This window comes from Oncorhynchus tshawytscha, linkage group LG09 (genome assembly GCF_018296145.1).
Source record: "Oncorhynchus tshawytscha isolate Ot180627B linkage group LG09, Otsh_v2.0, whole genome shotgun sequence".
NCBI lineage: Eukaryota > Metazoa > Chordata > Actinopteri > Salmoniformes > Salmonidae > Oncorhynchus > Oncorhynchus tshawytscha.
Genome location: NC_056437.1, coordinates 72,349,256 through 72,370,348, shown reverse-complemented (window position 1 = coordinate 72,370,348; position 21,093 = coordinate 72,349,256). Strand labels below are relative to the sequence as shown.

General features: G+C 43.8%; 1 protein-coding gene across 1 annotated transcript in view; it reads left to right on the top strand.

The window, feature by feature from the left end:
- LOC112258638 (synaptic vesicle membrane protein VAT-1 homolog) overlaps positions 1-21,093 on the top strand; it is a 48,504-nt gene that overhangs the window by 9,690 nt on the left and 17,721 nt on the right. The window contains exons 3-5 of the mRNA XM_042327380.1: positions 17,412-17,582; positions 18,592-18,681; positions 20,012-20,253. Coding sequence (XP_042183314.1) covers positions 17,412-17,582; positions 18,592-18,681; positions 20,012-20,253 — 503 coding nt within the window. The remainder of the gene's footprint in view (positions 1-17,411; positions 17,583-18,591; positions 18,682-20,011; positions 20,254-21,093) is intronic.

The following is a 21,093-nucleotide window of genomic DNA, read 5'->3' as shown; positions in this document are numbered from 1 at the left end:
GTGTATTATAACTATGTGAATTACGAAAAGGAGTAATATTGTAGATACTATGTAAGAGTATTGCAAATACCACTTAAGATCCAACCCTGTGTGTGTCAGTACTGAGTAGAGCAGAGAAGTGGTGAGAGTTGGGGTTGGAGGAGCACCTGTCACCTGGCTTTGGGGGTCAGAGTGCACTGTATGGGTGGAGGAATGGGGGAATGGGGGAGTGAGGGGGTGTAAGCACCTGGGTATGGGTGTGTTGAGGTTTTGAGTGTTTTTGAGCGTAAGAGTGTGAGTGTCTCCGTTGTGTGTCAAGGACAAGGCCAGCTGGTCAAAATGGAAGACAGTTATTTTTTATTCTTCCTGTGCATACAGTACATGCATGTGTGCAGCGTGCATCTGGTATGTGTCAACACATTAAAATCACGTCATCATTTCCTCAATCAAAGTTTGTACCGACAGATGTAGCCTATTGAATGTCATTGTAGAATAGGCCTATGTATAAAATGCATCCTCCAATTGCAACTTCTTTCTACTGGTATGCCCACACAATGTTCTATTTGTAATACCCTCAAACACCAACATGGGCATACCTAATTTCAAAATAGGCCATCATCACTGTCAATCGTGAATGATAATTCTTCACGTTTTACCGGTGAAACATCCAAACTGCATCTGCATCTGTGTCAGTAAAATGAAAATGAATCATTATGTTATCTTGCGAGACATTGATTCAGCTTTTATCCAAGCATCATTGTGAGAAGTGCTAATATCTTATTTGTAATAATAACAAGTGACGACCAGGACTATTAGGCGTAGGTAACATGTCTTGATGAGTGTTATTAAGTGATTGGACAGCCCTTCCGGGTGCTAAAAGGACAGCGCCAGAATCGCGTAATGATGTTAAAGAAGTTGAAACAACTTGTGTTGCTGAAGGACAGCTCTGTCATTCGGCCAGTTCAGGAACAGACAACAATAATTTGCAGTATAGCCTAATAAGCCTATGACTACGTGGGATAGCTATTTGTAGGCTATAGCCTAATCTAAATATAAATACATATAGCTTAAAATCATTGCACTGTTTGAGAGGAGAGCTTTTGTTCCGAGTTGGCATTTCATTACATGATACGCTGTATCATAAATCAACATTGATTTGATTAGCTTGAACACATGGTTACAATATACTAGAGGTCGACCGATTAAGGGTCGATTTCAAGTTTTCATAATCGGTATTTTTGGACACCGATTTGGACGATTTTTATTATTATTATTATTTTTTTTTACACCTTTAATTAATCTTTATTTAACTAGGCAAGTCAGTTAAGAACACATTCTTATTTTCAATGACGGCCTAGGAATGGTGGGTAAGCTAGCATTAAACTTATCTTATAAAAAACAATCAATCAATCATAATCACTAGTTTACTACACATGGTTGATGATATTAATAGTTTATCTAGCGTGTCCTGCGTTGCATATAATCTGACTGAGCATACAAGCATACAAGTATCTGACTGAGCGGTGGTAGGCAGCAGCAGGCTCGTAAGCATTCATTCAAACAGCACTTTCGTGCGTTTTGCCAGCAGCTCTTCGTTGTGCATCAAGCATTGCGCTGTTTATGACTTCAAGCCTATCAACTCCCGAGATAAGGCTGTGTAACTGATGTGAAATGGCTAGCTAGTTAGCGGGGTGCGCGCTAATAGCGTTTCAAACATCACTCGCTCTGAGACTTGGAGTAGTTGTTCCCCTTGCTCTGCATGGGTAACGCTGCTTCGAGGGTGGCTGTTGTCGTTGTGTTCCTGGTTCGAGCCCAGGGAGGAGCGGGACGGAAGCTATACTGTTACACTGGCAATAATAAAGTGCCTATAAGAACATCCAATAGTCAAAGGTTAATGAAATACAAATGGTATAGAGGGAAATAGTCCTATAATTCCTATAGTAACTAGAATAACTACAACCTAAAACTTCTTACCTGGGAATATTGAAGACTCATGTTAAAGGAACCCCAGCTTTCATATGTTCTCATGTTCTGAGCAAGGAACTTAAACGTTAGCTTTCTTACATGGCACATATTGCACTTTTACTTTCTTCTCCAACACTTTGTTTTTGCATTATTTAAACCAAATTGAACATGTTTCATTATTTTTTTGACGCTAAATTGATTTTACTGATGTATTATATTAAGTTAAAATAACTGTTCATTCAGTATTGTTGTAATTGTCATTATTACAAATAAATAAAATTAATCGGCCAATTAATCGGTATCGGCTTTTTTTCGTCCTACAATAATCGTTATCGGTATAGGCGTTGAAAAATCATAATCGGTTGACCTCTAAAATATACCATATTACAGAATAAAAGAAAACAGAGGTGAACCATTCATAGAATTTATTTGCATACATTAACATGCTATCAAATCATTTGACGAATTAGTGAACATAAATCATTACTACGTAGAAATGCAGGAAATTCAATTTAAAACAGCCATAAAATCAAGCTTTTGGTGTTGTGTATTCATGCATCTCAATAAATTATGACCTAAATGCATTATTACCTCCAACTTGGCCCAATTCACATTTATAATTGCCCACCCTGACATACCAAGCTAGAGCTGCGTCGGTCTCAATCAAAAGCCAATATAGTCTAAATATCCCAAGCAGGGCTACAACAACTTCCAGAGTGGGTCAGGCTCCTTGGGCGTTTGCGGTGGCAACTCTGGTTTGGGTGTCCTGGGCAGAACGGTGTCACCGTAACCAAGTGGTCACATCATCTTTGGTTCCACTGCGCAAGAGGAGGTCCGTGGAGTTTTATGAACGTCATTGCAGACATACGGTAAATTTGGATCCTACATCTTGGTGTAATCCCCTGTCACATTACGCTGAGCTGCCGGGATTGAGTTGTATCTACTGTATGTTCTGATTGGCCAAAGTGGTATACATACAGTTGAAGTCAGAAGTTTACATACACTTGGGTTGGAGTCATTAAAACTCGTTTTTCAACCACTCCACAAATTTCTTGTTAACAAACTATAGTTTTGGCAAGTCAGTTAGGACATCTACTTTGCATGAAGTAATTTTTCCAAAAATGGTTTACAGTCAGATTATTTCCCTTATAATTCACTGTATCACAATTCCAGTGGGTCAGAAGTTTACATACACTAAGTTGACTGTGCCTTTAAACAACTTGGAAAATTCCAGAAAACGATGTGATGGCTTTAGAAGCTTCTGATAGGCTAATTGACATCATTTGAGTCAATTGGATGTGAACCTGTGGATGTATTTCAAGGCCCACCTTCAAACTCAGTGCCTCTTTGCCTGACCATTGGAAAATCAAAAAAAAATCTGCCAAGACCTCCACAAGTCTGGTTCATCCTTGGGAGCAATTTGCAAACGACTGAAGGTACCACATTCGTCTGTACGAACAATAGCACGCAAGTATAAAGACGCAGCCGTCATACCGCTCAGGAAGGAAACTCGTTCTGTCTCCTAGAGATGACCGTGCTTTGGTGCGAAAAGTGCAAATCAATCCCAGAACAACAGCAAAGGACCTTGTGAAGATGCTGGAGGAAACAGGTTCAAAAGTATCTTTATCCACAGTAAAACAAGTCCTATATCGACATAACCTGCAAGGCCGCTCAGCAAGGAAGAAGTCACTGCTCCAAAACCGCCATAAAAAAGCCAGACTACGGTTTGCAACTGCACATGGGGACGGGGGAAAGATGGGAATTTTTGGAGAAATGTCCTCTGGTCTGATGAAACAAAAATAGAACTGTTTGGCCATAATGACCATTGTTATGTTTGGAGGAAAAAGGGGGAGACTTGCAAGTCGAAGAACACCATCCCAACCGTGAAGCACGGGGGTGGTAGCATCATGTTGTGGGGGTGCTTTGCTGCAGGAGGGACTGGTGCACTTCACAAAATAGATGGCATCACGAGAGAGGAAAATTATGTGGATATATTGAAGCAACATCTGAAGACATCAGTCAGGAAGTTAAAGCTTGATTGCAAATAAGTCTTCCAAATGGACAATGGACAACAAAACTGCTTAAGGACAACAAAGTCAAGGTATTGGAGTGGCCATCACAAGCCCTGACCTCAATCCTATATAACATTTGTGGGCAGAACTGAAAAAGCGTGTGAGAACAAGGAGGCCTACAAACCTGACTCAGTTACACCAGCTCTGTCAGGAGGAATGGGCCAAAATTCACCCAACTTATTGTGGGGAGCTTGTGGAAGGCTACCCGTAATGTTTGACCCAAGTTGAACAATTTAAAGGCAATGCTACCAAATACTAATTGAGTGTATGTAAACTTCTGACCCACTTGGAATGTGATGAAAGAGATAAAAACTGAAATAAATCATTCTCTCCACTATTATTCTGACATTTCACATTCTTAAAATAAAGGGGTGATCCTAACTGACCTAAGACAGGGAATTTTTACTATGATTAAATGTCAGGATTTGTAAAAAAAAAAAAAAAAAAATGAGTTTAAATGTATTTGGCTAAGGTGTATGCAAACCTCCGACTTCAACCGTATTTACAGTATTTGGTTTGTCATTCTATCGTTTTTAGTGGAATTTTTGTGGTAATTCAATTGAATTTATTTAGAATATATTGAAATATTTTTCCAATAAAAAGTTTTACCAGCTCTGTGTATTCTCAAATCTCTGATTCAGAGGGGTTGGGTTAAATGCAGAAGACACATTTCGGTTGTATGCATTCAGTTGTGCAACTGACTAGGTATCCCCCTTTCCCTTTCCCGCGCTCCGGCAGCACGACAACCCTGTGTTTGGGACAGTATGTGGGTAGATATGGCTATGAGAAGCACAGATGATTTATCCTTCTGTGTATGTTAGGAACCACTTCACTCTACTCAGTGCAGGTGTGTGTGCCACTTGACATAGAACACAATCATTACGAGATGAAGTATGAGATTCATGTACTACTGTAATATCCACAAGTGTGTTTCAGAGCTAGCAGAGGCTAATGAGTCAGGCTAATCACTCAGTTAAAAGTCACCGTGGAATTCACAGGTGTTTGCTTTCATTCCTATTATTTAGATGATGTCATTCATCAATTTGGACATTGGAGACTTGATGTAAAAGTGGAACTCAGTTCGCCTGGGGTTTTGTGCACTGTACGAGTGTATGGTTTCCATAGAAGGAGGGGGCATACAACACTAAGTGTTCCCCTTGGTCTGGTAGAGTGTTGTGTAGTCCCGAATGGCACCCTAATCCATATATAGTGCACTACCCTTTACCAGAACCTATATAGGGAATTGTAGTCAGTTTCGGACACAGTCTACGCAGGTCTGGACCTCTGGTTTCTCATGGCTCCCACCTGTCTGTAAGGACACATTGATTACAACAAAGGATTACTGAATCCAAAATAGAAACATTTGCCTAACAGCCTCATTGTCTGAAGAAGAAGAATTCTTCTTACTCTTTCTTTCTTTTTGAAATCTCTCACCCACTCAGGGTCATTAAACAATCTATAGATGTATATTTTCTTCACTGTTTGTGAAGGCAATTTAGTTGCAAATGAGGTTATTGTGTTTGTAACCGTAGAGGCAGTACGTACACTAGCTGCAGCAGCGGTGCTACTTTCATATGCATTTCTTTTGAGTACACACATTTAGAACCCTATTCCCACTATGAGAGATGAAGGAGAGTCTGAGGAGCTGAGTGGGGAACGAGATCTACTTTTCAATTCACATTACATCCTTCCCTTACCTTTTGTTGTGGTTGGCTATGTGACATTCTTGGTCCGCCGCTCAAATTGACCGTAAATATCACAGTAGCCACTTGCTAGTAAGCAAAAAGTATTCAACAATCCGAGCAATTTTTCTTCTAAAACATATTACAATATTGAATAATGCAACCAAAACATATTACACTCTTGAATAATGCAACAATCTACAAGCATGCGCAGACAATGAAAGGGTTTATTTTGTTCTCTGTATGTAACACAAGGGATATAAACAGGGTCTCCCACGCCTTAGACCTTTAGACCAAAATTCCCTGTTTGACTGAGGGGACTCATGGCAGACACTGGTTTGGAAGTTTGCAGGCAGGGCTACCTCATCACGGGACCATGACCGACTCATGTCTGCTATGTTCACCCCCCTTTGACCTCCTCCCCTTTGACCTCCTCCCCTTTGAGAGACCGCCCCACGTTGGGCGCCATTGTAACACGAGGGATATAAACCTGGGGCCCGTATCCACAAAGCATCTCAGAAAATATCCTAGGAATCCCGATAAAACCGGTTTTAAGCCAAAAATAGCTCCCAGCTCAGAGTGTTTTAGGATGATGTTAAGACACTGCTCACAAGCTTATCTCAGCTGGTAATCATAACAGTTTGAAGAACCGCAAACGAAAGATAGTAATGACACTCAATGACATTGTTGCAAATGATGGGGAATAACCACTCGTTGTTAACTCTATAGCACACTTCAGACAGCCACGGTGAATGTGACTGTAAATCAAATGTTACAATGGGAAAACATTTGATATCATTTAACCTGACACGATCACTTCTCTTCATTTTCACCTTATATCTTGGCATGCATAACCTTTTTTTAACCAATTCTAATGGTTGTTAAAAGCTGAATTTTTACAATATTACCGTTATATCAACGCACTTGTCACTCCCATTTAACAACTCTAAATCGCATTGGCACAGTCGGCCTCAAGTCACTTGCCGATAATGTTGCAAACAATGTTGCATACAAATAACATAACATTATTTATATTATGAAATAACATAATGTAGGTAATTAAATAATCGAAATAAAAACATTTATTTGTTTATTTATTAGCCTATTTGTTATAAGTGTTTAAGCATATGATGTGAAATAAGCCTCGTGAAATCATTGTCAACGACACAAGAGATGCTGTTGCATGAATATTTATATTATTTATGGGTTGGTTATAAAGAATGATCAAAACATTATTTGAATAACTCCAAAACAATTGCATGTGGCACAGGAACCACTGACTCGCTACATTTTTCTATTATCAAAACAGCTGCTGATATCTCTTAATGGATTAGGGCAGCTCATGAGGTGTGCTAAATATCTGTCGACTAGGTGTGACTCTTATGACTAAAGAGGCTTAATGCATAGCTTTTATTTCTACTCATAAGAATAGGAATAAAATGTCTCTTTTCTCAGCACTTACAACCACAGGTTTCCCACAGGATCAACCAACATCTTAGACCATTAGACCAAGCCTGCAGTCCAAACATTTTCTTTTTTACCCCATCAGGCCTTGCGCTAGCTACTTTTCCTCAGGGGAATCCCCGTCGAAACAGGATGCAGTTTGATTGCTGTCTTAAGTGGATGTCCAATTCACTAACATTGCCCCCTAGGCCCTCGATTTAGCTTGAGTGAGCAAGTGGAGAACTTTGATCACTTGTGGGATTGATATGACCCACAGTTCAATGCAAACTGTATTCATGTGTCAAACTGTGTCAAATTTAAGTGTCAAATTTCATCAACATGGCTGCATTTTCGACATGTGAGACAAAATGATGATGCTAGCTTGCAAAAAAATATATAGATGCCATTGATTTAAGCATTGGCAAATGGGAATGATGTTCAAATTGGCTTAGTCTCGTAGTGAGGAGCCTATAAAATGTGGCTAGCTTCATAAACATATTTTGGGGAATTCAGAATGTATTGGAATAAATGACCAAACTATAAAACCAGCTAGCCAGCTACCAAGGACGTTGCCTCTCCGATCATCACTCTCCCTCACTTGGGCAAGGGACATTTAAGGTACACTCGGATGTGATGATGTAAAACGTCATTCAAGGGCTGAGGGTTTTACAGTAGGGCCAGGGGCTGTCTATTTTGCGTTTGGACTGCAACCCAAGAGAAAATTCCCTCTTGGGCTGAGGACAGACACTGGTTTTGAAGTTCGCAGGCGGGGCTCCTTCATCACGTGACCATGACCGACTCATGTCCGTGACATGTACACATTAAAGTGCTAACAATAGCTAACACAGCTAACTCAAGTAACATTAGCATATCAATAATGAATGTTTACCCCTCCCATACAAATATAAAAGACAATAACGTTATCATACAGTGTCATTCATATTATAATATAGGCTACACAGCTAGCTAGGCAACATTAGCTAGCAAGCTAGCTAGCGAAACAAAATAATTTCTGCATTCTCACATAAACATGCTGTCTGTAGCTACTATATGCTGACGATTAGCTGAACCATAGCTAGATAGTGTAAGCCTTAGAGCTCTACCAACTACCATATTAAAGTTACCTTAGAACAAACCAGGCTTCATTTGATCAATATCATGGAAGTCATTATATGAGGTAAAAGTAAATTGTGACTGAAAACGTTGATCATTTCCTAGGGAACAGCTTCTTGCCTGGACCTCAGTGCAGTCAAGCAACAACAACAAAAATACACTGTTGAGATATAAAGCTACGGCGACAATTTCAGAATGTAACAGGCTGCTACTACAATTTCAGGTACAAATTCAATAAAACAAGTTAATAAAATAAGGAAAATGTCTGTACACTTCAGCTGTTTCAAAAACATTGGTATGCTATTAAAATGTTTACTGTAAGAGTGTTGGCTTAACGAGACAATTCTGTTTACACTGCCCTTCTTAGAGGGGGCAACTGTCAGGCAAGTGTCGTGCTCTACCTCCGGTCGAGACGTGACAAGTTCGCAAGTTTACATTGCAGCATATATGTAGCCGGGGGTATTTTTGCCAAACCTCTAGTAAGTGTGAAGACCTTCTTAGTCCACATCCACCCTTGTTTAGTCCCTAGCTAACACCTCTGGTTGGTTGGGTCATGTGGCCTCCTCCCCCTCACATGGTGGTGGAGGGTGTTGGGCAATGATGTTGCTACAGCCTAAGAGTCTGTCAGAGCACGTCTCTGATTTTAAACTCTAGATTAGTGTCAGATATCAAACATTGTGCGTGCGTGCGTGCGTGCGTGCGTGTGTGTGTGTGTGTGCGTGCGTGTGCGTGCGTGCGTGCACGAGTGTGTGTGTGTGTGTGTGTGTGTGTGTGCACAACCACAACCACAGTAATGGTATGTGCGTGTTTTTATATTAGTGTGGTTGTGTGTCAGTGGTTGCCTGTCCTGCTCTTGCACCGGTGAGATTAAAAACACAACCAGCTATTTGAATCATATCTCTAACCTACAGTTTTACACGTATGTACAGAACTTCAGTGTGTCCGGATGCATGTCTTTAATAGTGAACACAGACCTCTTTTTAATAAGATGCAGTGACTCCGTTTGTACAGCTATAGTATATTAAAACAGTGGGTGGTACTGCATGAGGACACAAGGAGCCATTTCTCATATCCAATCTCAGGGCATGTCCAGACAGATATGATTTAATTGTCTGTCATTTTTACTGGCAGTAAATCAATATATAGATCAACAGCCAGCTTCTTATCGTGTTGACCATAGAGTCATTGTTTGTTGAGCAATCTTCTGCTTCGGCTGTCATCAGCCTCTTCATCAATGTTACTCGGTTTCTTCCCTCTTATCGGCCTGTGGTGCCATAGAGCCATGCTGGTGAATTAGAAACTACTAGAGCTCTGTCTATGGCTCTATGTGGCTCTATGGTGGTGCTGCCTGGTGTTTTCCACAGGCTGCTAACTTGTTGGCTCCCACTGTGAGGACCCAGGCAGAGAGGTGTCTAGCTCATTGCCTGCAGCAGCAGCAGCACCACCCCCCACCCACCTCATGACAAGGAAAGATACTGTATGTCCTCTCCAGCATAATTGCCACTGTCAATGTTTTAGCTCTCTGGAGATTATTAACATAGGCCTTCTCTGTCCTCGTACCCAAGAGAAGAGACCTCAGCTAAGGACACAAAATTCAAAGGTAAACCTCAACCGTACCTCTGTCATAGAGTTTAGTACAGAGACTCAGAGAGAGAGAGAGAGACAGCTCTGTAGAGATCGAGAGAGATAAAGAGGTTCCCCTGGTGTGTCAGTGTCATGGCTGTGTGTGAACCCGGGAATCGTTGACTGACCCCAGCTGCCTCTCTCTCTCGTGGGCCTGTGGGCCGGCCGTTCCCGTCCCCTCTCCCCAAACAATGGCATGTTGTTCTCCTACCATCCCGCCCTCTCTGTCCGCTGGACTCGCACATCTGCATCCTCCCATCCTCCACCTCCCCTCCTCCCCCCTCCGCATGACCCCGACCAGGGAGGTTCCTCATGACCATGGCGTATCAGTGCTCGATACCTCGTCATCGGGGAGAGTGCATACATTCCCCTCTTTGTTTTCTCCAGAGGGACAGGGCAAGGGAAGGAGTGCAGTGACATTTGGATGTGTTTGGGGGGGGTGGTCCACTGTACCCGGCCAAGAGCCTTTTCCTGCGACCTCTCCCTGAACTGGACCCTGTGTTTATGGATTAGGTCTGGCCAGCAGCCCTGCATGCCACCACGCCCAATAATACACACACACACACACACTAACACACACGTGCGTGCACACACATACATACACACTTGACTGGGTCTGGGCCAGAGTGGTCTGACTAACACTACCTGTATCAACAGAGAGAGGAGAGGAGAGGAGAGGAGAGGAGAGGAGAGGAGAGGAGAGGAGAGGAGAGGAGAGGAGAGGAGAGGAGAGGAGAGGAGAGGAGAGGAGAGGAGAGGAGAGGAGAGGAGAGGAGAGGAGAGGAGGAGAGGAGAGGAGAGGAGAGGAAGTAAGAAAGAAAGACAGAGAGACAGAAAGAAAGAAAGAAAGAAAGAAAGAAAGAAAGAAAGAAAGAAAGAAAGAAAGAAAGAAAGAAAGAAAGAAAGAAAGAAAGAAAGAAAAAGAAAGGAGATTGAGTGAAGATGATAATGGAAGAGAAGAGATAGAGGTGACAGAGTATAGAGAAAGTACAGAGATGTTGATGTTACCTGCTCACTCTACACTCTTAGAAAAAGGGTCCCAGAAGGGTAATTCAGCTTTCCCCACAGGAGAACCCTTTTTGGGTCCAGGTAGAACCCTTTTTGGGTCCAGGTAGAACCCTCTGTTGCAAGGTTTCTACATGGAACCCAAAGGGGTTCTACCTGGAACCAAAAAGGGTTCTTCAAAGAGTTCTCCTATGTGGACAACCAAAACGTTTTAGGTTCTAGAAAGCACCTTTTTTTCTAAGAATGTAAGATATCACTCAATATGAGAGACAGACAGAATATCACTTTGTTAGTTTATCCTACAATTTCAGACAAATCACGTCTCTATTTCAGCATATCCTTTAGCAGTCTACAATGACTCCCCACTGTCTGACTACCCCGTGCTGTAGGTCTTACCCTAGTTCAGTGAATGCTAATAAGGGCTGTGTTGGAGAGGAGAGTCCTGGTTGTGTTTGTTCTCTGGGCCTAGCTGGCTGGCTGGCATCATACCCAACCGCAGATCAGCTGCACTGATAGCACAGGAAAACCAGGGCATGCAGCCTCCAACCTCCAACCCACCCTCCAATTAGAATACGCTCTCACTCACAACCCTTGCCTTATGACCCCATTCAGCTTAAGCCCCTCCACCCACCCACAGAAGGTCACACACACACACACACACACACACACACACACACACACACACACACACACACACACACACACACACAGGTGTGTCTGTCTGTACATTTGAGTTGGTATTTATTTTTCTACAATGTGTTTGTGTTAGGAAGAATGTGTTTGTTTGTGCATGGTTATCAGTGGGTTTCATGAGAACATGCCTGTTTGTGTTTGTGTGTACAATGAGTGTATGTGTGTGCTAGTGTCTCTGTGTGCGTTAGCATTGTGTGAATTCTCACTCAGGAAATCGTAGGTTCTGCCTTCTCACACAGGATGTGTTTTGAATTCACTCACCCAGTCACTAAAAAAGTGCATCCTATACGTGTTACAGAGAGGAACCTACCATACGAGAAAGCATACTAAAACACTCAGCGAGTTCACAGCTACACAGAGCAAGGGGACAACACTATGTTACGTAACACAGAGTCATCTCTCCTTATGGCAGACACAGACACACACCCAATGCCGTTCTATGCTCACACACTCGTCTAAGCCTCATGTAGGATTTGCACAATAACAGAGCAAGAAACATTGCTCAATCATGTCCGACTTGTTGATCTTGTTCACCGTCCCTTTGGTAACGAAGGATTCTTGAGTTGATGGTTTTGTGCCATTCTTTGTCAGCCACAGGCACCACAGGCTAATGATAGGGTGTGGGAGAGGGTAAGCTTGGAGAGGGGAGACACAGAGAATGACATGGGGCAGAGCGCATGGGACCCTGACGTGACATGAGTGGCCTCACATCTCTCCGTGATTAGCATTAGCACGTGTGCTAGCTAGTGTTACCATTGCTAGCACCATAGGGCCCACACCTATAACCACAACCTAGCCTTTTTAGGTTAGAATTTACAGTAAGCACGGTCTGAGGCGAGTTAGCTTCTCCATTTGAGTTATGCTAAGACGAGCTCTCTATGTTTGCGTTGCTCTAAAGCACCGTTCACAGGAATGTGGTCAGTGTGTGGATGACTGTGAGAAAGTGCCTGTGTGCACTGACTGTACTATGGTGCAAGTATGTACAGTAGTAGGAGGTTTGCGTATCCTCCTTCCCTTTGGGAAATCTCAACAACATTTAGTGGCCCCACCCTCACGTTGAACTCTGGGCGTGGACACACACATCATACTGGACTACATAGTAATGTGAACTCCACAGTGTTTAGGACAACATTCCTCTTCACTCTAGAAGAGCATGTTATTGAGACCTAGAGTGGATTTGGTGCCAAAATCTGTGTGTGTGTGTGTGTGTGTGTGTGTGTGTGTGTGTGTGTGTGTGTGTGTGTGTGTGTGTGTGTGTGTGTGTGTGTGTGTGTGTGTGTGTGTGTGTGTGTGTGTAAAGAGTCCACTGTGTATGCTGTTCCTCGCTACACACCCTGGTCAGTTAACGAGAGACAGAGAGGGAAAACAACGCTTTTGACGGCCCTGTAATTTTCTCAGTGAAACCTATTCAATTGAATCCCAAGCAGAACGAATGGAATTAGGCGCGGGAATTTGCTTAAGTTGCCATCTTTGCACAGACAATGGTTTAGTGTTCAGGCAACGGGTTAGTGTTCAGGCAACGGGTTAGTGTTCAGGGGACGACCTCGCGTCACATTGCCAGGAGAATGAAGGGAAGAAAAAAAAAGGAAAGAGAGACAGATTGCCCTGGTCCACATGCACAGCAGATGAGAGAGAGATGAAAAGGGGGCACTGACAGGAGAGAGGGAGAAGGTGACAAGGAATTTGTGAGAATTTAGTGAGAAATACCAAGAGAGCAATGTGAACCAAAACAATGGGTTACCGATGGGTTCACTGTTTAGTTTGAGCACATATTAGTGAAGATTAGCAGACTTTTCATCCAGACTGTTCCTGTCTGCAGACTCCCTCCTACCTCAGCTTATCTCTCTCTGTGTGTTGGGGGGGGCTCTTGGCAGTGCTGACCTGGGTCTTGTGATGGTGGATCAGTCACAAGACGGGTAGACAGGCCCCGGACCTGTGGTTCCCAGGGGGATCCAGCCAGAAACAGGTGCCCCTTCCTCCCTTTCTAACACAGGTGGATGAGTGGGACAGAGTGACAGGCACCAACTCTAAATATCAAAACTCTGTCCTACCATGACAGCTTAAACACTTCATGTTGACCATACACATTACTAGCTTGCCATATCAAAGTAGATGTGTGAGCAGAAGTCCATGTGGCTTTCCTTTTTTGGGGGGGCATTCTTCAAGGTAAGCAATTTCTCATCTCTCCAACCTTCACACCAACGTACACACTCGTCTACTCCCTGCTGGCTCTAGGTAAGTCGTTATGTGGTGATCGGGTGGGTGTTACTGGCTGATCTGTCACATAATACCCCTGTATGGGCTTCTGATTGCCACCAAATGCCTCCTGTTTTGCCTGGAGGAAAAACAGCCAATGAAACAAAATGGCTCCTTTGCTCAGTCATCGCCGCCAATTTGGCCTGGGTTTCCCTGGCAACACAAACTTGGTTTCACTCTGAGGACAGAACGACAGGGAGAGATAGTTCTAGCTGTTTGGAGGCAGGCTGACTCACTGACACTGCCATCCAACAGCAACACCGTTGCTCTTGTTATTTCATTAAGTTCTTGATTGCGTTTCAAATCAAATTTGTATTTGTCACATACACATGGTTAGTAGATGTTAATGCGAGCGTGGCGAAATGCTTCGCGTTCCTAGGAAATTATGCCCTCTTCCCTACACAGTGCACTACTTTTGACCAAAGCCATATTAGCCCTGATCAAAACTAGTGCACTACTTAGGGAATACAGTGTCATTTGGGAAGCAGACCTTCTCTCTTTCTCCTTGCCAGGCTTGAATACAGTGAGAAATGTCTATTGAGTTCCCATTGGCTCAAGGTCTCTTCAGAGCAGAGCCAGGAGGGAATTGGTCTCGTTCTAGTTTTATTTTCTTTGTAAGTGTCAAAGTAGAGAGAGGAGGTCAGCCTGTACGACGTAGCAGCCAGCGACTGCAGTAGATTCAAATATACCTTCTCCTTGGTTCCTTTTGTCTCTGTCTTCTCAAGCTCATGGTGTGTGAGTGAGTATGACTAAGACGGTGGACTACAACTTCCATCCCAACGTGTTGCTGATGATAACCACAGTCAACCACGGCAGTTTAAATATGCTTGAGACAGGCGTCTATTTGAATGTAAAATGTCCATGTTGTGAACGCTCTGTTTGAATGTAAAATGTCCATGTTGTGAACGCTCTGTTTGAATGTAAAATGTCCATGTTGTGAACGCTCTGTTTGAATGTAAAATGTCCATGTTGTGAACGCTCTGTTTGAATGTAAAATGTCCATGTTGTGAACGCTCTGTTTGAATGTAAAATGTCCATGTTGTGAACGCTCTGTTTGAATGTAAAATGTCCATGTTGTGAACGCTCTGTTTGAATGTAAAATGCCCATGTTGTGAACGCTCTGTTTGAATGTAAAATGCCCATGTTGTGAACGCTCTGTTTGAATGTAAAATGCCCATGTTGTGAACGCTCTGTTTGAATGTAAAATGTCCATGTTGTGAACGCTCTGTTTGAATGTAAAATGTCCATGTTGTGAACGCTCTGTTTGAATGTAAAATGTCCATGTTGTGAACGCTCTGTTTGAATGTAAAATGTCCATGTTGTGAACTCTGTTTGAATGTAAAATGTCCATGTTGTGAACGCTCTGTTTGAATGTAAAATGTCCATGTTGTGAATGCTCTGTTTGAATGTAAAATGTCCATGTTGTGAACGCTCTGTTTGAATGTAAAATGTCCATGTTGTGAACGCTCTGTTTGAATGTAAAATGTCCATGTTGTGAACGCTCTGTTTGAATGTAAAATGTCCATGTTGTGAACGCTCTGTTTGAATGTAAAATGCCCATGTTGTGAACGCTCTGTTTGAATGTAAAATGTCCATGTTGTGAACGCTCTGTTTGAATGTAAAATGCCCATGTTGTGAACGCTCTGTTTTGCGTTGCTCTATTGGCTTTGGCCTCAGATAAGACGCGGTCTTAACTTGGTCCGGCATGAGTGACCTTTACGGGCCATGTTCAGTCCATCCAGTCAGCCTCCCTCTGTCCTCTCTGTTCTGTCCCACTACTTCACAGTAACCTACTGAGACCTGGCTTAAGACACACACAGGGATGCACACACACACACACACACATACAGTATGTTCAGAAACAGCGAATCATACACACACCGATACTACATCAAACAGCCATGCTGATGTAAGTTACACCTACAGAAAACAATGCTCTCACACATCTGCTACTTTGTCATCACAGACAATGCGTTGTTCATCGTTTCAAAGATTGATTCCCTATATGAGAAGGTTTTCTTTCAACTGGCTCAATTACAAAAATATGTTTTCTTGTTTCCTTGACCCCGTGTCACACATTGCTCCGATAGCCAAAACAAATACCTCAAATTACCCTAGATTCTTAGTCAGGTCATCTTGCATGAAGCTAAAGTCAACCAGTGTCATCTGACGTACAATGGCTACTTTCTCTAGTTGTGGATGTTTGTGTGTCTCTACGTCTAGTTGTGGATGTTTGTGTGTCTCTACGTCTAGTTGTGGATGTTTGTGTGTCTCTACGTCTAGTTGTGGGTGTTTGTGTGCCTCTACATCTAGTTGTTGGTGTTTGTGTGTCTCTACGTCTAGTTGTGGGTGTTTGTGTGCCTCTACGTCTAGTTGTGGATGTTTATGTGTCTCTACGTCTAGTTGTGGATGTTTGCGTGTCTCTACGTCTAGTTGTGGATGTTTATGTGTCTCTACGTCTAGTTGTGGATGTTTGTGTGTCTCTACGTCTAGTTGTGGATGTTTGTGTGTCTCTACGTCTAGTTGTGGGTGTTTGTGTGCCTCTACGTCTAGTTGTGGATGTTTATGTGTCTCTACGTCTAGTTGTGGATGTTTGCGTGTCTCTACGTCTAGTTGTGGATGTTTATGTGTCTCTACGTCTAGTTGTGGATGTTTGTGTGTCTCTACGTCTAGTTGTGGATGTTTGTGTGTCTCTACGTCTAGTTGTGGATGTTTGTGTGCCTCTACGTCTAGTTGTGGATGTTTGTGTGCCTCTACGTCGAGTTGTGGATGTTTGTGTGCCTCTACGTCTAGTTGTGGATGTTTGTGTGCCTCTACGTCTAGTTGTGGATGTTTGTGTGCCTCTACGTCTAGTTGTGGATGTTTGTGTGTCTCTATGTCTAGTTGTGGGTGTTCCTTTTTGCCCAGGGTGGCGGGTAGGAGGTAATGTGATGTGTGTTTAATGCTCTCCTTGCTTACCCCTGAGCCACACACACACACAGCCAGCCTCTTACTGACTGACCTGACCTGTCACAGTAAACAAAACAAATCACATTTAATGGGATTTATGGGTGCCTCAAGACATATTTATATCAGCTGAGTTGAATTGAGTTGGAGGTGTCTCCCTGAGTGAGTATCTCTCTTGAGGTAATGATTAGTGAAGCTCGGATAGAGTTTATTCGGTATTATACTTCCTCCCCTTAGCTACCCTGTTTAGAGAAACAACGAGGTAGAAAATGAAGGGACACATACACAAGTCTGAGCTCCAGCTCATCTTAACCACCCGTCTTTGTCTCCTTATCCTCTCTCTCTCTCTGCTTTACTGGCATGAATGGGTGGTTGCCACGGTCGCAAATTGCGATGTTCACTGTAAATGAACAATATTTTGGAGCAACAATAATAATGTATCAACAAAAACAATTCTACATGGGAAATAACACACACAAAAAAGCATCAATTGAGAAATGTAATCTACTAGGGCTTATGTGTATGACATGTTGGGAGCTTTAGTCTCTGTTATGTTATAACAGGCCAGGACGTATATCCTGCAACATCTACTGTCTCTACGTTTTCTCCTAACAAACTCTCTCTCTCTCTCCAGGTGGGGTGGGCATCGCGGCCACCCAGCTGTGTCAGACAGTGAAGGACGTGACCGTGTTCGGGACGGCGTCGGCCAGTAAGCACGAGACCATCAGCCAGGGCGGAGTCACGCACTGCATTGACTACCGTACACGGGACTACGTGGAGGAAGTCCGCAAGATCAGCCCCAAAGGTGAGAGGTCAGGGGTCATCCGACCCATCCTACAGCACTGAGATGGGCTGCGTCTCAAATGGCACACTAATGCCTATATAGTGCACACTATGGGCCCTAGTCGAAAGTAGTTCACTACATAGGGAATAGGGCACCATTTGGGACACAAGCACGGTGTGACCCATCATTTCCACAATGTGATCCATGAGATAAGTATACTGAGATGACTAATGGGCCCTGGGTCATGCAGCCGTTGGTCCTGAGGAATACTCTGTAGTTGCAGTGTTGTGTTCGTAAAGTTGTGTTTGTCTTCCATTTGCAGATAACAAACTGCTGTTTGTTATCTGCATGATGTTTCCATTTCGCTGTGTCACGACTCTCAGCCCTGATAGCTGGGGTGCTTTTGAGACGGTCACGAGTGTAATCGACACTAGACAGAAAAGTGCTTTTCCGCTCAGACAAAGTATTTGAGAAGCCCGTGACTCAGTGTGGATCACATCCCCCAACATATCCCCAAGGCCAGGGCACTTAAGATCCGTTTTTGCCCGAAGAGACATTTAATTCATTACTCATCACCGAAACAACAGAACGTCCTCCAATTCCTCACTCTTTACTCACTTACCTCTGGTTTCATAGAGAGCGAGACAGCATGAGCAAAGATATATAATATGTTGCAGAGACACTGGATGAGTCTGGGTCTCAAGCTTTAGTTTGTTATTTATTCTCTCCAAGAAATCACTACCTGGGAATGGAATGGAACTCCAACAGACTAGGATAGGATTATGTTTATTCCTTGTCTTATCAGTGACATTAAAATGAGTAGAATTCCAGCGTTCTCTCCCCCTCCCGTCGTTTGGCATATGTATGGGCTGCTCTGCATAAACATAGCAAGGCCTGCCCTCCTCCCTTTACACCACCCGCATTCTAATATGATACCCACCAACCAAGCAACATTGAACTGTACTGACTACCTCTCTCTGTCTTTCCTCCTCTCCTCTCCTCTCCTCTCCTCGCCTCTCCTCTCCTACAGGGCTGGATATTGTGCTGGATCCTCTGGGAGGCTCAGACACCCACAAGGCTTACAACCTGCTGAAACCCATGGGCAAGCTCATCACCTACGGTGAGACAGGAAGGACAAAAGACCTCAATCATACATTGCTTAATTTCAACACATATCAATACCAGTGGTTTAAAACACAAAAAAGCACAGTGTGCACAAAACATACACAATGGGTTGGGTACACAACCGGGTACACAACTTCTTCCCTACAGAGGTCCATGTCCTCAGTGTGTGTGTGTGTGTTGTCCGTGGGAAGGCCTCTGTAGTTTCTCTCTGTGATGATGCCAATTTGAAGCGGGCATGGCATGCATGATACAGTGGGCTGGGGAGGCATGCCTGGAGAACAGGGCCTTGCCTTCTGCATGTTGCAAAAAAGACTACCCAACTACCCAGCATGGTGGTCCCAACCTGATCCATTCACCCGATGAACCCTTCTCTACCCCCCACCCCAACACTCCCCCCGCCCACACTCCCCCTCCCTCCCTGCTGCTCCTCTACCAGTTTATCAGAAGTATGCATGGCGGAACAATGGCCGTTCTATCCGCACGGAACCTGGAATGTCTGAATGTAGCAGACTGAATACCTCTCCAGCTCCCTCTCCTCTCTCTAAGCACGCTTTGTGTCCCATCCACAGGAGAGAGGGAGATAGTGAAAGAGAGAGGATGAGACAGAGAGAGAGAGAGAGAGAGAGAGAGAGAGAGAGAGAGAGAAAGGAGGGCAGCGAGGGTTATGAGAACAGAGATTTAGAGTGAAAAGGGGATTTGTGGAAAGTGATGCTGGGACGAAGAAACGAGGACAGAGTGAGGGAACGGGAGAGAGACAGAGCATTAAGGAAGAGAGGCAGAATGGGGAAAGGACCTCAGCCTGGCAGTAGAACTGTCCTTCGGGAAAATGGCACTGAACATGGGACATACTAAAAAGATCATGTAAAAGAGAGATAAAAGAGGGGGACCCAGTGGAAAAATGTTGAGGGCAGAGAAGGTAAGGCCAGAGAGGGAGGTAGAGGGAGAAAGAGGGAGTTGGGGCAGATAATGAGACTTGGAAGTGGACTGAAGTGGACTGAAGTGGACTGGGTAACAAGGGCTGATCAGTCAATCAATTATACACAGACCCAAACTGACCCTACATTGAGAATAAAACCGACCCCAGGACCCCTGCCCCATTCTCTCTCACACACACACACACACACGCACACGCACGCGCACACACACACGCACACGTACACACGCACACACATGCACACACACGCACACGTACACACGCACACGCACATGTACACACACACGCACACATACACACACACACACACGCACACGCACACACACTATTCCAGGCAACCCGTTTTAACACATTAACACCCTTTAACCCTTTGCGCTCTCTCCCCTTGCAGGTGCAGCTAACATGCTAGCAGGCCAGAAGAAGAACCTTCTGGCGGTGGCTAAGACCTGGTACCACCAGTTCTCCATCCACACACTCAGCCTTATCCAGAACAACAAGTCAGTGTGTGGCTTCCACCTGGGCTACCTGGACGGAGAGGTGGAGGTGATTCAGCAGGCCATGACCACCATCCTGGACCTCTATAAACAGGGCAAGATCAAACCACGCATCGACTCCACCTATCACCTCGAACAGGTGGGTGTATGTGTGTGTGTGGGGGGGGGGGGGCTGTGTGTGTGTGTGTGTGTGCATTTGTGTACATGCGTATGTGTGTATGTGAATAAAAGGGAGTCTCTCCCTCCATCAGATGTCTCTTTGAGTGAAAGACAGAATCAGATTGACAGAAAGAGGGATAGAGGGAGGGTGAGAGAGAGATGGGGCTGATATGTTCATTGGTTAATGCCAGGTCCAGTCAATGGTTAGACCTGTGATACTGGCCAGAGAGAAGTGTTTCTCTCTCTCTGTCTCTCTCTGTCTCTCTCTCTGTCTCCCTCTCTCTGTCTCACGCTCTCTCGCTCTCTGTCTTGCTCTCTCTCTCTGTCTTGCTCTCTCTCTCTCTGTCTCTCTCTCTCTCTGTCTCTCTCTCGCTCTCTGTCTCTCTGTCTGTCTTTCTGTCTCTCTCTCGCTCTCTCTCTTGCTCTCTCTGTCTCTCTCTCTGTCTGTCTGTCTCTCTCTCTCTCTCTCTCTCTCTCTCTCTCTCTGTGTGTCTCTCTCTCTCTCTCTCTCTCTCTCTCTCTCTCTCTCTCTGTCTCTCTTTCTCTCTCTCTGTCTCTCTGTCTCTCTCTCTCAATTCAATTCATTTTAATTCAAGGGGCTTTATTGGCATGGGAAACATGTGTTAACATTGCCAAAGCAAGTGAGGTAGATAATATACAAAAGTTAAATAAACAAATAACAGTAAAAAACAAACAAAACTAACAGTAAACATTACGCATACAGAAGTTTCAAAACAATAAAGACATTACAAATGTCATATTATATATATATATATATACAGTGTTGTAACAATGTACAAATGGTTAAAGTACACAAGGG